We start from the raw sequence: 16,677 nt of genomic DNA, 5'->3' as shown, positions 1-16,677 counted from the left end.
AACACCCATGTAAATTCAACAAAATCTGTCCACTCTGCACTGGAAGCGGACAGGCTGTCGATTGTTGGTACGTGTCCATGGGGAGGCCTGCTCTTGTTCCCTGTACTTTCTTTCTTTATTTGGTGTTAACGTCGTTTTCAACCACGAAGGTTATATCGCGACGGGGAAAGGGGGGAGATGGGATAGAGCCACTTGTCAATTCTTTCCTGTTCAAAAATTTGCTCCAGAGGCTTGCAACGTAGTACAATATATTACCTTACTGGGAGATTGCAAGTTTCCAGTACAAAGGACTTAACATTTCTTACATACTGCTTGACTAACATCTTTACAAAAATCGACTATATTCTATACAAGAAACACTTAACAAGGGTAAAAGGAGAAACAGAATCCGTTAGTCGCCTCTTACGACATGCTGGGGAGCATCGGGTAAATTCTTCCCCCTAACCCGCGGGGAGTATTCCCTGTACAAGGATGAAAGATCTGGGGTGGTCCACAAAACCATCTACACGAGAAGCAAGGTTTCCTGAATCTCTTCCATTCTTGTTTTCCTTCAGGACTTTGGAGAAATTCATTGTACTTTGGCAGTCGTGGACATCCCCCCCTCATCTTCTTTCAAGATCTACTGAGTATTTTCCAAGTCATGCTATGTGCAAGGAAAATATGAAGAACCTGTGACGAAATTGAAGGAACCATTTTCAATTCACGTATAAAAAACAACTTTTGCTTAATATAATGCCTTTTTTCCTCAAAAAACATGCACATCAGATCCCTCTATTTACTACCATGGTAGCTTGCCTTGGCTTCAAGGGACAAAACTCTACTGCAGCTCATAAAACTCATGACAGAGTTATTTCCACAAAAATGGTTTATTTCTCATCATTTTTTTCTCTCCTCGTGTACACATCCGCTTCCTTGATTGTCTTGTTCCTCCGTGTCGGTTTGCGTCGAGTCCTTGTATCTTTTTCTTCCATTATGAAATATCCACTCAGGTCTCCATGCAAGAACTCTTTTGTTTTAGATGCAATAATTTTTTTCTCTCCTCTTATGTCACTCTCGTTTTCTTCGTTCAGGAGGGGGGGGGGGGGGGGGGGGGGGGCGCGGCGGTAATTGCCTGTTTTTGCGTGCCTGTGTATCTGTGATTTCCATACTTTTACCTTCACAGTTCCTGATGTTGAACATCATTTTGGTGGCTTTTTTCCAGACATCCCCTTTTTACATTTAGTCAAGTTTTGACTAAATCTTTTAACATAGAGGGGGGAATTGAGACGAGGGTCGTGGTGTATGTGTGTGTGTGTGTGTGTGTGTGTCTGTGTGTGTGTGTAGAGCGATTCAGACTAAACTACTGGGCCGATCTTTATGAAATTTGACATGAGAGTTCCTGGGTATGATATCCCCGGACGGTTTTTTTTCATTTTTTCGATAAATACCTTTGATGACGTCATATCCGGCTTTTTGTAAAAGTTGAGGCGGCACTGTCACACCCTCATTTTTCAATTAAATTGATTGAAATTTTGGCAAAGCAATCTTCGACGAAGGCCGGGGTTTGGTATTGCATTTCAGCTTGGTGGCTTAAAAACTAATGAGTGAGTTTGGTCATTAAAAATCGGAAACTTGTAATTAAAATTATTTTTTTATTAAACGATCCAAAAACAATTTCATCTTATTCTTCGTCATTTTCTGATTCCAAAAACATATACATATGTTATATTTGGATTAAAAACAAGCTCTGAAAATTAAAAATATAAAAATTATGATCAAAATTAAATTTCTGAAATCGTTTTAAAAACTAATTCATCTTATTCCTTGTCGGTTCCTGATTCCAAAAACATATAGATATGATATGTTTGGATTAAAAACACGCTCAGAAAGTTAAAACGAAGAGAGGTACAGTAAAGCACAGTGCAATCGCTACCGCGCCAAACAGGCTCGTCACTTTCACTGCCTTTTGCACTAGCGGCGGACTACGTTCAGTTTCATTCTGTGAGTTCCACAGCTTGACTAAATGTAGTAATTTCGCCTTACACGACTTGTTATTTCTTCTCTTCATCTCCTTGTTCTTCTTCGTTCATGGGCCGAAACTCTCTTGTTCACTCATGTTTTTGCACAAGAGGATTTTTACTTGTATGACCATCTTTACCCCGCCATTCAGGCAGCCTACACCGATTTCGGGGGTTTCTCTTCAGAATTTTGTATTTTGAACCTCCTCTGTTCCTCAAGAAGACGATGATTAGAATGCCAAACCACACACCTTCCACAATTCACTCTCACACAAACGAAGGGTAGAGAACTCCACTCTGTCAGTCTGACAAGGACGCTCTAGAAGCAGTCATGGCGGGAGAGTTATGTCCCTGCACCAGAGGGCGCTGGAAAAAGAGCAGACTTTTGAGGAGCACTTCGGTAAATCCCACGCACTCCATGGAATGAGTCTCTACCACGGCTGCTAGTTCCCACCCCCTCTTCCCCATATCCAGCATCACACCTTCCCAGCATGCAACAGCGCTCGTCCCCGTCGCGTGACTGTTGACCTTGACGGCGTGCTCAATGACCTTGCCCTCATAGCGTGGCACGGTGTCCTCTAGGCGGGAGAGAGGCTTCTCGAAGAACCACAGAGCGTCCATGGAAAAGGGGCTGAAGTCTTGACTCTTCGGGTCGAAGAACTGAAAGTTAAGTGAATACTCATTAACTCATTGTCTCCCAGGTACAGATATATATCCGTACCCACTCATATGGCTCTATCTGACCAGGTACGGATATATCCGCTCAGACTGTTAGCTTCAGTTGCTTCCTGTAACGTCAATCTAACGCCTGCATTCCAGCGTGTTGATACACACTTACTACACAGTTACTACAATTCTGAGTGACCTGCTGCGGCACAGCTAGTCTTGGCTAAATAACACTTGGTCAACATAGGTGGGGTAGAAAGTGTTAAAGACATAAAAGAATGAGAGAGTTATAACATGTACTTATGTCTCGATTGCAAAGTTTTTTCTTTTACTCTGAGCAAACAAATAAACAGTGTGCTTATACGCCCATGAAAATAACAGCATGATTTTCAAATAACAAAGCTGGCACTAGTCTCCCCACCCTTCTTGCACTACACCTGTTTTGACGCTTGAACAGTCTGCTAAAAGATCTGCGCCACAAGAAAGTGTATGTTTATCTACCAAGCCTCACAATAAATAAAAATTTCTAGCCTTTGTTCTATTTTTCTATCTGTTAGTGTTAAAGGTGTTGTTCTTATTTAATTCTATTTCAATTTATTTACTTATTTTTTCAAAAATCTGACAGAAGTATATGCTGTGGCAGGGAAATATGGCTGGGAAAATGACTACGGTGGGGATGGGGTGGGGGGTGGGGGTTCTATTTCTCTCCAATTACACTGACCTGTGAAACTGTGGGGATGTCGATATAAATGTCCACCAATCGCCAGCCCTGGCTCAGATGCTGCGTCAGCGTGGCCCTCCAGTCACATGACACGTTGGGGACGGGACGGAACATGACCTGCGACTTGTAGGTGACCTTGCACGGCACCAGTGCCATAGTGTAGGTGAACTGCTCCGACGTCAGCTGACCCGTCATCTCGAAGAACAGGTCCACTCGCATCACTGCAAGAGGTTTTTATCATTTTCATTAGGCAAAAAAGAAAAGGTCTGTTTACGGTAACATAGGCCAAAAAAATAGGGTCGGTAGGTCGGGGTTTTTTTTCTTTTCAAAAAACCATATTTTTACGTTATTTTGCAAAAAAAAACAAAGATTTTTTTTTCCCCAAATGCCAAAAAAAGTCTAGGGTCGCGCGAAAAAAATAGGGTCGGTCGGGTTACCGTAAACAGACCTATTTTTTTTTTGGCCTTATTCTACTACAGTGGAACCCCGGCCCTTTCAAGACCTCCAAAAATCTGAGTCTGGGTGGATCTGGGTGGATCTGGGTGGATCTGGGTGGGGGATTTGTTTGTTTGCTTAACGCCCAGCCGACCACGAAGGGCCATATCAGGGCGGTGCTGCTTTGACATTTAACGTGCGCCACACACAAGACAGAAGTCGCAGCACAGGCTTCATGTCTCACCCAGTCACATTATTTTGACACCGGACCAACCAGTCCTAGCACTAACCCCATAATGCCAGAAGCCAGGCGGAGCAGCCACTAGATTGCCAATTTTCAAGTCTTAGGTATGACCCGGCCGGGGTTCGAACCCACGACCTCCCGATCACGGGGCGGACGCCTTACCACTAGGCCAACCGTGCCGGCTGGGTGGGGGATGTGTGTTTGATGATCTTAAAAGGGGAGAGGGTGATCCTAAGGTTCAAATCCAGGTAAGGACGGATCGGACACAGTTCAACTTTAAGTGTAGATTCAGACATGGTATCCCTGTCCCACCCCCATGACACCACAGTGGCACGTAAAAGACCTCGGTCATTTTTTCCAAAAGTGCAGGTGGCTGATTACAACTTCACACGCGCACACCTGCATAGCGCTACTCTTGTTGCTGCTAGCTTTCCACTGGGAGGAAGCGACCCAAATTTCCCAGCATTGAGATAATACAGTAAATGAAATGAAATGAACAATGAAAAAAACACTGTACTAGCACAATTGGAGTAAAACCTCTCACCTGAAGTGGTCCCGCCACCGTTACCGGGCGTGGTCAGTCGACAGTCTTCTTGACCAGTCATGGCCACGCTCAGCAGTCGTTCCCCGCTCTGCGCCCCTCGCTTGATACTCTCCTCGATGTTGCTGGTGTTCAGCACGTGCTGTATGCACCGCGACAACAGTCCGCTCTGCACGCGCGTCGATTGAAGCCACGCCTTCTCCACCCGAAGCTCTGTGCACCCACCGAGGTGACAGGTGGCGGGGTTCCGACTGAAGATGCCTTGAAAGTCTATCAGAACCGCCGCGCCTAGGTGGCCCGTCCTTTGCAAGCCTCCAGGGATTTTGGTGAAATGCAGCAACCTGAATCCACGCGAGTACGGCTGTTCCAACAGCAGGTAGTGTCCCTCGTCTTCGCTGCTTAGCGAAGGTGTGCGTGAGAAGCCTTCCGACTGTGGGCGCACTGTAACCTGCGTGTCGACGAAGTGGTATTCCAGCGGCGGCCCGTAGTAAGCACGCTCTCTTGCCGGGGAAAAATAGGAGTTGAAGACTGGCTTGACTGCTTCATCATCATCCTCTTCATGCACTTTCTTACCGTTCATTGATCCCATGATTTCACTGCACACACCTCAGTGGTTTGGATGACTTGAGGAGCTTAGAACACCATGGTTAGCACAGATCTCTGTGTCCACTGCCAACTGAAAAAGTTAAGGCAATACAGGAACAGTGAACTTTGATTGGCACTCCTTGCAACTAAAATGAGAAAGACAGTAAAATACAGTGGTACCTGCAATGTGAGGCCCCTCCCAAGAGAGGACACCTTCTAATAAAAGACATATCCTTTTGTCTATTGAGTTGACTAAAGAATACCTGTCACGACAGGCCACCTGCAGTGTATAGGGACATTACTGGCTGGGTGTGCTTTTATCACAGGTAGCTCTGTAGTAATTTTTGTTTCCTTCTTGTTTTTTACATTTAGTCAAGTTTTGACTAAATGTTTTAACATAGAGGGGGAATCGAGACGAGGGTCGTGGTGTGTGTGTGTGTGTGTGTGTGTGTGTGTGTGTGTGTGTGTGTGTGTGTGTGTGTGTGTGTGTGTGTCTGTCTGTCTGTCTGTCTGTGCGTGTGTGTGTGTAGAGCGATTCAGAGTAAACTACTGGACCGATCTTTATGAAATTTTACATGAGAGTTCCTGGGTATGATATCCCCACACGTTTGTTTCATTTTTTGGATAAACGTCTTTGATGACGTCATATCCGGCGTTTTGTAAGAGTTGAGGCGGCACTGTCACACCCTCATTTCTCAATCAAATTGATTGAAATTTTGGCCAAGCAATCTTTGACGAAGGCCGGACTTTGGTATTGCATTTCAGCTTGGAGGCTTAAAAATTAATTAATGACTTTGGTCATTAAAAATCCGAAAATTGTAATTAAAAATATTTTTGTATAAAACGATCCAAAATTACGTTCAGCTTATTCTTCATCATTTTCTGATTCCAAAAACATATAAATATGTTATATTTGGATTAAAAACAAGCTCTGAAAATTAAAAATATAAAAATTATGATTAAAATTAAATTTCCGAAATCGATTTAAAAACAATTTCATCTTATTCCTTGTCGGTTCCTGATTCCAAAAACATATAGATATGATATGTTTGGATTAAAAACACGCTCAGAAAGTTAAAGCGAAGAGAGGTACAGAACAGCGTGCTATGCAGCACAGCGCAACCACTACCGCGCTAAACAGGCTCATCAATTTCACTGCCTTTTGTACGAGTGGCGGACTACGGTCATTGTGAAAAAATGCAGTGCCTTCAGTTTCATTCTGTCAGTTCCACAGCTTGACTAAATGTAGTAATTTTGCCTTGCGCGACTTGTTGGGGAGTACAGAGGTACCTGTAATGAAAAGACATCCTTGGAATGCTGTCAAAAATGTCCCTACATGCAGGTGTATTTTGGTCTAGATAACGGACAAAGGGACAATAGTAGGTGACCTTTCTTGGGAGGTGTTCTACCATTTGAGGTACCCCGCATTGCAGGCACGGCTGTATCAACTTCACAAAAGAATACCTGTCACGAAAGGCCACCTTCCTTGTAGGGAATTTATGTTCCTCGGGTGTCAAGGGTGTCCTTTTATCTCAGGTACCACTGTACAACACTTCCAAGCTTCTTGTCCTGCAATGAACGGTCACCTTTGGAATTTTGTCAAACATGTCCCCACATTTCAGTATCAGATGCGTCCCTCTGCAAGTATACTTTGGTCTAGATAACGGACAAGGGGACAGCATGTGTCCTTGGGAGGTGTCCTCTCTTCGGAGGTGTCTTGCATTGCAGGTACCACTGTAGCAGTTCCAGAAAGCCGCTCAGTGGTTTTGTATTGAAAGACACATTTTATGTAGTATTCTTCTTCAACACTCTTTCTTCTTGATATGTTAGAAGCATGCGCATGCATATTGTAGTATAAGTTAGAGAACACGGTTTTTACGTCAAGGTTTATCTTCTTTGGTGTAAGCTAAATGTATTCAGGATTTGAGTTGTTCTTCGCTAATGGTGACTGCGGTGGGTGACATCAAGTAAAATCAATTTTTTAAATTACGGGGAATGATGGTGACAAAATAAGATAATTACTGCATTCTACTGATGTAGCAGTATCAACAAAATCACCATGAAGGAAAATAATATGACAGAAGTAGCACTTATTCCTGCTTGTTTTCGTTTTTTGTTCACAAAATGGCGGCCAAAACGTGGAATGACAGACCCCTGCCATGTTCACAACACATTTCAAACCGACAGCTGCTCTAGAAAGGATAACTGTTATCATTCAACGATAACTTATACTTGGATTAAACTGCACAAAATCTTATTTGGACAACTGACCCTCTCCTGCTCGCGTGCTGCGTCCGATAAAAAACTGGTAACCTTCGAACGCGCGGCGTCACAAATCCGATCCACTGAAGAAAGACAATTTGCCGGCCTGAGCGCCAGGAAGGCAAACACACATTTTTATTTTCAAATCATGGCATCATTATCGATAGATGATGAAGATATTTGGTCGCGTGAATATACATCCGTGTACCTCGCAACGGTGACTTTCGTATCTGCCGTCACAAACGTTCGCCAGGTTACCCCGATTTTCATTTCTTCGCTCGCGCAGTTGAGCATGGATTGTTCTCGTGCGGCCTCAGTCCGGAAGAAGGCAGGGTAAACACACAAATAGTGATGATGTCCCGAGCTTTGTGTACTACATAGAAAAGTTTGTGTACGGCAAAATTGATGACGTGTCACAGAAGCGAGGTAACTCTGTTCGCAGGTTACTTTCACGCGAAATGTCTCTGTGCCACCGCGGTTTCGTCCTGAAAATCAACCGTATCGCATTGATTTTGCGAAAACTGAAAGTGCAGGTAAGTTGCACAAGTTTCCTTAATGCTTACTTCGTAAAATTATTGATGTTAAAGTTGATAGTATGGTTATTTTAGAGCACAGGACTTAAAAATTATCGGGAGCTATGCAGCGACCGGCCATTCTCGAATGGTTTCATTCGTACGCAGGTGACCACAGATAATAGTTCTGCGAAGTTTAGGTGGCACTCTTCGCTGTTTTTTGGCAATACAGTTGCAGAACTGTTTGTGTTGGTATTGTCTCCTTTATAACATTCATTTGTAGCATAATTTGATTGATTGCACCAGTACAGCGTAATACATGCACAAGTATTGGCAATTTGGTGTCGCGTGATTTGCAGGTTACCTCTTTCTGTTTTGATACATTTGAGCAGTAGTTTGCATTTGATTCTAATAATCTGTAGGTATTCCAAGTTACACCCTTTTAAACAATCACTGACCAAAATATCCCTGCCCTGCTGTAAGCAGTTGTGTTGCCACAAAAAGATCAAACTACAAGGTAACCTGCAAACGGTGTCACAAAATTACTGAACCTAACAACACTAAACTGTACATCAAAAATTCTTCAATACATGACAAACTAACAGCAAACACTCTGTTTTCATGGAGTTTACTCAAATTGTTTCACAGAATTAGTTTATAGATATGCTGTGTAAATTTGGTGTCACAAAGTACTGCAGGTTACTCCATTGTGACCCCCACCAGTCAGTCTGCTTTTTTGTCCGAACCATAAAAGTTCCTGACATTTTCTTTTTAGACTCAAATAATACAAGGGCTCCACTTGACAGGAATAGTATTTTCCAGGTTGTAGCTGCATTTTGAAAATTTCAGTAAGTTTCCACTGTTTGGTCACCAATAGCAAAGAACAACTCATTTACGTTAGCTGTGCACATGATTGGAAAGCTTTCATGTCACTCTATTCCATCATTGTTTTTTCCAGTTATCATATAACCATTATTATAATGAACTACTCATTATGGCATTACCAGTACATTTCTGCAATTTCATCTATCGTCCGTGCTAACTGTCACAATTCCTCCAAAAAGTGACTTCAGAATTATCGTTCGGCGCTAACGTAATTTTCGAGTCTTTTGTGGAATTATCATATCATCCAGGCTCTTACTTTCACACTATGTCATCACCTGAAAATGGCAACGCCACATACCTGATGAAGACAACGTAGTATGCAGACGACAGCAGAAGCGAGACAGCCAGTTTCACCTGTGCAGGCCAGTCCTGGTCAATCTACCTGCATCGGTCATGTTGCAGAATTGTTGGGCACCGGCTAATGACGCGTCTCCTGGCAGCACTCACCACTTCTCTGTCCGTGTCACTCACTCCCCGATGGGGCTCTCTTCCGCAATGTCAAGGACGTCTGTGTGCCACAGCTGATGTCACAGTCATAAGAAATGTCCACCAGTGAAAGACAAAATCCGCCATGTTTAGATACGACAATGTTAGCGGGAGGAACGTTGCTTTATTTCTCGTGCTAGCACTGAGTTTAGGCTTTGCTTCGGCATCATCTGGGCTCTGTTTTTTTTCGTTCCTGCACTGACTGTGAGACAGAGTGTGGGACCGGATGGCTTCCAGAGGTCTTTGCTGTCTGGCAGGACTACCCGCTTTTCTTTTGACGTCACAAAAAATTGTGCCGGCACGTGCAGCGCTCGTAAGGATTATGTTTATCCGCTGAACATTTATCGGTGTGTGTGTGTGTGTCAGTGTGTGTGTCAGTGTGTGTGTCAGCCTCTGTGTGTGTGTGTGTGTGTCCGCTGAGTGTGCGTGTGTTCGTGTGTGTGCGTGTGTCTGTCAGTTTGAGTGTGTGTCAGTGTGCGTGTATGTGTGTCATTATGTGTGTGTGTGTGTGTGTGTCATTGTGTGTATGTGTGTCATTATGTATGTGTGTGTGTCAGTGTGTCAGTGTGTGTGTGTGTGTCATAGTGTGTGTGTGTGTGGAAAGCTTGGTCCAGGAATACAACGTTAACACAGTCACTTATCCCATCAAGGATAACTTCCGGCTACCGCGAGAACCCCAAGTACTAGTGTAATGAACGTGAGTTCATATCGACAGGCTTCACTGTCTGTGGACCGGAAGGTCGCTTACGTCATTTACTTTACGTCATGTATTGATGACGTTTTTCTTTACGTCGGAGACAAGGTTTAGTTTGGATGAGACTATAAGCGTTTTCGATTGTTTTGACGTCATGTTATGATGTAAGTTCCGATAATCAATTTTCTTCCGGCAAAAGAAACGGTTCTTGCACCAGCCGTATCAAGTCGGTATCAAAGAATAAGAAGAAGAAGAGGAAGAAGAATAATAAGAAGAGGAAGAAGAATAAGAAGAAGAAGAGGAAGAAGAAGAAGAAGAAGAAGAAGAAGAAGAAGAAGAAGAAGAAGAAGAAGCAGAAGAAGAAGACGAAAGAGAAGAAAGAGAAGGAGATGAAGAAGAAGAAGGGCGACAGCATGCTGTGTCGAAGGTATTGTGATTTTTGGCCGATGACGGTTATCCATTGAGATTTGACAAGATGTGAATATAGTATGTTTGTGGCACTTGTACAGACACACGACAAGACGTTGACAATTATCAAAACCAAGGGTTGAACTATAATGAAAAGTACTTTCTTCAGGTGGGAGGGATGGAGAGAGGAGAGGCGGCTGGGACCGGGATACGCCGCCGGCGGAGGATCGTCATTCGTCTAATACCGTCTTCAACTTCACCGGCGTATTATCTTCACCGTTGTGTCCGTCTACCATCTTCAACTTCACCGTCGTATTATCTTCATCGTTGTGTCCATCTACCATCTTCAATTTCACCGTCTTAGCTCCGTCAGCTACTGTCTTCATGATTGACTAACTGTTCCAGAAATTCGTGAGATTGTCTGTGTCGTGTACAGTGCCACCTTTATGTGATCATCCTTGTTTAATTGGCATCAAACTTTGTTATTTTTATCTTCGTTGAATAAATGTAGTGTTAAAGTTAAAGTACATTTTATTGGGTTATAATATGCAAGATTGAACAAGTGAGAATCTGGAAGTAAAAGTGTTTTGTGTTGTATAATCAAACAGTGCGTTTGTTACATTTGGCGAGCTTGCAGCTTTGTGCTAGAAATTTCAAAATTTTCTATGCCTACTTGTTCAATTTTGTTATAGACCACAATGAAAATTGGGTGTTGTCAGTAATCGGAATAACATTTCTTAGGGTGTACTTTATTTGCTGTGAGTGCATAGATCTTTGTAGAAATTATTTTGATTATGACCAGCTGGAGGACAGATTGTGGACTTTCACCATCGCGTGCGAAGTAACAGGTTAGTGTTCGGTAATTCTTTAGGTGTTGTTACACATTGTTTTTGTGTATTCGTATGCATAAACTGGTTGGAAAATTCCAAAATTTTCTTAGATCGTTAATTTTGGAAAATCATTTTCGCGTGCACATTTCGTGTTGTACATTGGGTTGTCGGTACATTAGTTGCAAAGTGTGAACTAGTGTAAGTGGTGATACAGCATATCGGTGATGTATTTTTAATCTCAGTGTAGTTGCGTGATTGGTAAAAATTGAAATTTCACAATGGCGGCTTCGGTGAACTGGACAGAACTAGTCCAGCAGTTTGAGGAGGAAGGTAAGGCCTTAGGAAAAACAGATGGAGATCTCAAAAAGTTTGTAGAGGCTTGTTGTCGTGATGAGAAAATGGCAATCAGGACGGCAGCAAGAGAAAGGAATTTGGCTTTGGAAATAAAAGATAGAGAGTTTGAAAGGGAGAAAGATTTGGCTATGCTACTGAAAGAAAAAGAGTGGGAAGCAACAAGGGATCAGAAGGAAAAAGAGTTGGCTTTGGAAAAAGAAAAACTTGCTCTAGAGAAACACTTTAGAGAGGAGCAGTTGCAGTTGGAGCAAGCAAAGTTGAAACAAAAAGCGCAGTCTGATGAAGTTAGACGTAGGGATAATGTGGATTCGAAGAAAATGGCCACCAAACCCAAGTTACCATGGTTTGACGAAAAAAATGATGACATAGAGAGTTACTTGCGTCGTTTTGAAAGTTACGCCAAGGCTCTTCATTGGGACGAGTCGGATTGGGCTGGTAGTCTCATTTCTTTGTTGCGAGGTCGGGCTTTGACTTATTCTCAGGAGATTTCGCCATCCGAACAGAATGACTACAATGTGTTGTCCAAGCATTTGTTGAAACGTTTCAGGTGTACTGAGGAGGGATTTCGCCTACAGTTTCGCTCTGTAAAACCAGAATCGAGTGAGAATATGTTCACATTCTTTTCCAGGTTGAAGAGATGTTTCTACAGATGGCAAGAGATGGCGGGGATCGAAGAGAAAGAGAGAAGTTCTAAGCTTGCTGACTTATGCATGCGGGAGCAGATATTGTCAGCTTGTTCGGGTCCTCTGGTAACATTTTTGAAGGAAGGTGCTTATCAAACGGCAGAATCCATGATTGAAGCTGCTGATAGGTATCGAGAAGCTCATCCTACCCAAAACATGGCGGCGAAGGGAAATACCGATCCATTTTTGGCAAATGTTTCGTTACCGGAGGCGGAGAGTCCTCGGGGAGGTGGTTTTGGTGGACATGGAACACAAGGGACATACAACAATAGGTTTCGTCCTAGTGGGAGATTTGTACCAGGTCGTGGCAGAGGTGCTGCTACTGCTAGTGGTGATGTGAGGGGAACTGATTCAAAAGGATTTGCCTTTGGGAGAGGTGGTGGAAATAGTAGAGGAGACTTTCAAGGTGCTGTTGGTAAGTGTTGGTGGTGTGGGCAGTCTTCTCACAAGATTGCTGATTGTCCTTCTAAGGCAAAAGACCAGAAGGTGAAGAGCGCATATGTGGCTGTTATGTCGGAGAACACAATTGAGCAGTCTGTTGTGTCGGTTGGTATGTCAGGCAGTGATGACTTACCAGAGTCAATTCAAACTTGTCAAGGTTCATTGAACGGGATTGAGGTGACAATTATGCTTGATTCTGGTTGTTCGACAGTGGGTGTGCGGAAATCGTTGGTGAGTGATGACCAGTTGACTGGCAGGGTGCAGTTGTGTCGGCAGTTTAGTGGAGACGTCGTGCGTCTACCTATTGCTACGGTCAGTTTGGATACGCCTTACTTTTCAGGCGAGGTGGATGCATGTGTGATTAAAAATCCAGTGTGCGACGTCATTCTCGGTAAAATTCCGGGATCAACATTTCAGGGTGTCGAGGTCACAGCGGCTGTTCAGACAAGAGCTGAGAAAGCAAGGGAACAACGTCCTTTTAGGCCTATTCTGACCACAAAAGCGCCGAAGTTGGACATTTCAGCTGAAAAGTTAGCTGAATTGCAGAAGTCGGACGACACATTGAAATCACTTTTCGACAAGGTCGGAGCAGCAAAACAGGAGGATTCAGTGGGATGTGTTACGTCTTTTGTTTTGCGGGATGGTTTGTTGTACCGGAAGGTGTATTCAAAGAAAACTCAAAAGGTGGACTGGCAGGTGGTGGTACCTTTGATTCTGCGAGAGTCTGTGTTGATTGCGACACACGATGGTTTGTTTGGGGGACACATGGGACCGAACAGCACATTCAAGAGGATTAGTCCAATTTATTTTTGGCCTGGTTACCGTCAGTACATCAAACAATACTGTCGTTCTTGTCAGGTGTGCCAGAAGACTTTTCCAAAGGGTCGAGTGACGCAAGCACCACTGCAGCCTGTACCTGTGATTGATACTCCATTTTCACGCGTGTGCATTGATCTCATTTGGTTTCTATTTGGTTTCTTGATCGGTTTCTATCGCCGGTATGTTCCAAACTTTGCGTCTGTGGTCGCGCCGCTCGTGAACTTGACAAAGAAAAACCAACCGAGCAAAGTCAAGTGGAGTGAGGAGTGTCAAACTGCTTTTGACACGGTGAAGCAAATTTTGTCATCAGAACCAGTGGTTGTGTTGCCAGATTTTGCAAAACCATTCACGGTTCGATCGGATGCATCGTCGTCTAGCATTGGTGCGGTTCTCATGCAAGCAGACGATGGTGGGAGTCTCCACCCTGTTCTGTACGCTAGCAGAAAACTGTTGGATAGGGAGACTAGGTATTCCACAGTGGAGAGAGAATGCCTTGCACTGGTTTGGGCTGTGGACAAATTCCATAGATACTTGTTCGGAACCCACTTTTGTGTCGAAACTGATCACAGACCATTGACATACTTGAAGCAGTCCAAAACCAGCAACGGCCGTCTGTTGCGTTGGGCGTTGTCTCTCCAAGACTACTCGTTTTCGGTAGTTCCCATTGATGGTGTTCGCAATTTTGAGGCGGATGTCTTGTCACGATTGAGCCAGTGAATTTTTTTTTTTTTTACAGAAATTTGTCGAACGCTGTTGTACAAAGTCAAAGACAAGCTGTGTTACTGTCTTTGATTTCCATTCTAAGGTCATGATGTTGTTCATTAGTTTGAAAATGTTCATGAAAATTTCTAGTTAATTAACACCTCAATTTCGTGCGTATTCACATGTAGCAAACAGCCATGAGAGTAGTACCGTTGTGAGTTGTTTCGGTCTTATATTAGGGGAATTTTCTGAGACAGAGGAAGTTGTACTCAGAATGTTGGTGTTTGGAATTATGGGCCCTAATTAGTTCCAAAATCAACAAGTGTATTTTTGCTAAGTAACGGCATGAAAGTTTACTTAGTAAATGGTAGTGAGCATTGTAATGGTTGTATACATCTAGGTGATATAATCCATTTGGCTATAGGCTAGGCCTATATTTTACATGCATTTTGGCATGTTTGGCTCATTTATTGGACTATTGTTTGACTTAGTGGTGATAAGTCAATGTGGTTGTTAGTCCTGTGTTATGTAAGAATCGATGCACTCTCGGGAAATAACTTAGGTTGTTCTAGCTAATCTATGTGCTGAAGCACTACCTAGATTGTGGTTGATATTTTTTGTGTTAAATATTGGATATTTTTTTCTAAAAACTTGTTCAAATCAGTTCACAAGTTTTTTATTGGGGGAAAGGGGTGATGTAATGAACGTGAGTTCATATCGACAGGCTTCACTGTCTGTGGACCGGAAGGTCGCTTACGTCATTTACTTTACGTCATGTATTGATGACGTTTTTCTTTACGTCGGAGACAAGGTTTAGTTTGGATGAGACTATAAGCGTTTTCGATTGTTTTGACGTCATGTTATGATGTAAGTTCCGATAATCAATTTTCTTCCGGCAAAAGAAACGGTTCTTGCACCAGCCGTATCAAGTCGGTATCAAAGAATAAGAAGAAGAAGAGGAAGAAGAATAATAAGAAGAGGAAGAAGAATAAGAAGAAGAAGAGGAAGAAGAAGAAGAAGAAGAAGAAGAAGAAGAAGAAGAAGAAGAAGAAGAAGAAGCAGAAGAAGAAGACGAAAGAGAAGAAAGAGAAGGAGATGAAGAAGAAGAAGGGCGACAGCATGCTGTGTCGAAGGTATTGTGATTTTTGGCCGATGACGGTTATCCATTGAGATTTGACAAGATGTGAATATAGTATGTTTGTGGCACTTGTACAGACACACGACAAGACGTTGACAATTATCAAAACCAAGGGTTGAACTATAATGAAAAGTACTTTCTTCAGGTGGGAGGGATGGAGAGAGGAGAGGCGGCTGGGACCGGGATACGCCGCCGGCGGAGGATCGTCATTCGTCTAATACCGTCTTCAACTTCACCGGCGTATTATCTTCACCGTTGTGTCCGTCTACCATCTTCAACTTCACCGTCGTATTATCTTCATCGTTGTGTCCATCTACCATCTTCAATTTCACCGTCTTAGCTCCGTCAGCTACTGTCTTCATGATTGACTAACTGTTCCAGAAATTCGTGAGATTGTCTGTGTCGTGTACAGTGCCACCTTTATGTGATCATCCTTGTTTAATTGGCATCAAACTTTGTTATTTTTATCTTCGTTGAATAAATGTAGTGTTAAAGTTAAAGTACATTTTATTGGGTTATAATATGCAAGATTGAACAAGTGAGAATCTGGAAGTAAAAGTGTTTTGTGTTGTATAATCAAACAGTGCGTTTGTTACAACTAGCACTACTGACCTCAGAGGCTCACTCTTGCATGGCTTACTTAGAATATTAATAAGGGTGCAAAAACTTGAATTTTGATCAACAGACCGGTTCCATGAGTGAGAACTGACTCGACGGCAGACGTAACCAGGCATATGGAGGACGTGTGGTGTGCCGGGCGTGTCCCGCACAGTACAACCCCCCCTTTTTAGACCCCCTAGCTTTAAGACTTCCTCCTTTTTAAGACTTGCTTTTTCAGATTTTCTCTTCGTAACATCTGTAAATTAAACTCCATTTTAAGACTCCCCCTTTATAAGACCTGATTTGTACAGATTTTGTAGAGGTCTCCAAAGGAGAGTTCCCGGTATTCAGTCAACCGGTACGTTGCAATCTGAAACTTACCGAAAACGAAATGATCGACCGACAGAGTTAGGATTAAGCTGGTCTTGTGCTTGCGTGTACACTGACACGAGGGAGATTAGGCACTCACAGGTCCGCACATAAGTTGACCTGGGAAACTGGAAAAATCTCCACCCTGTTAACCCACCAGCGGCGCGGCCGGGATTCAGTCGAACCCACGAGCTTCCGCTTGGGAGGCCGGCGGCGTCTTCTCCACTAGGCCATTGCGCCCGCTTTAGTTTTGTTGAGCCATTACAAGTATGTAGCTGTTGCATAAGTCTCCGGATTCGATTTCT

The 16,677-nt window shown here is 43.2% G+C and overlaps 1 protein-coding gene and 2 long non-coding RNA genes across 3 annotated transcripts in view; 2 read left to right on the top strand and 1 right to left on the bottom strand.

The window, feature by feature from the left end:
* Positions 1-1,099: 1,099 nt before the first annotated feature.
* On the bottom strand, positions 1,100-9,259 carry LOC138968233 (uncharacterized). Its single transcript, XM_070340787.1, has 4 exons — positions 9,147-9,259; positions 4,608-5,280; positions 3,385-3,605; positions 1,100-2,657 (listed from the first exon to the last, which is right to left on the bottom strand). Exons 2-4 carry the CDS (start codon positions 5,191-5,193, stop codon positions 2,298-2,300), a joined length of 1,167 nt encoding a protein of 388 aa, XP_070196888.1. The 5' UTR covers positions 5,194-5,280; positions 9,147-9,259; the 3' UTR covers positions 1,100-2,297.
* A 255-nt stretch (positions 9,260-9,514) lies between these two features.
* Positions 9,515-16,677, top strand: part of LOC138968235 (uncharacterized) — an 18,398-nt gene continuing 11,235 nt past the window's right edge. Inside the window, exon 1 of the long non-coding RNA XR_011456110.1 lies at positions 9,515-9,647. This is a non-coding gene — a long non-coding RNA (uncharacterized lncRNA). The remainder of the gene's footprint in view (positions 9,648-16,677) is intronic.
* LOC138968234 (uncharacterized) lies at positions 10,024-15,908 on the top strand. The gene is made up of 2 exons (XR_011456109.1): positions 10,024-15,398; positions 15,549-15,908. It is a non-coding gene; the product is annotated as an uncharacterized lncRNA (long non-coding RNA).

This window comes from Littorina saxatilis, linkage group LG6 (assembly GCF_037325665.1).
Source record: "Littorina saxatilis isolate snail1 linkage group LG6, US_GU_Lsax_2.0, whole genome shotgun sequence".
Taxonomy (NCBI): domain Eukaryota; kingdom Metazoa; phylum Mollusca; class Gastropoda; order Littorinimorpha; family Littorinidae; genus Littorina; species Littorina saxatilis.
The sequence above is the reverse complement of the archived record's forward strand: the minus strand, read 5'-3'. Positions and strand labels throughout refer to the sequence as shown.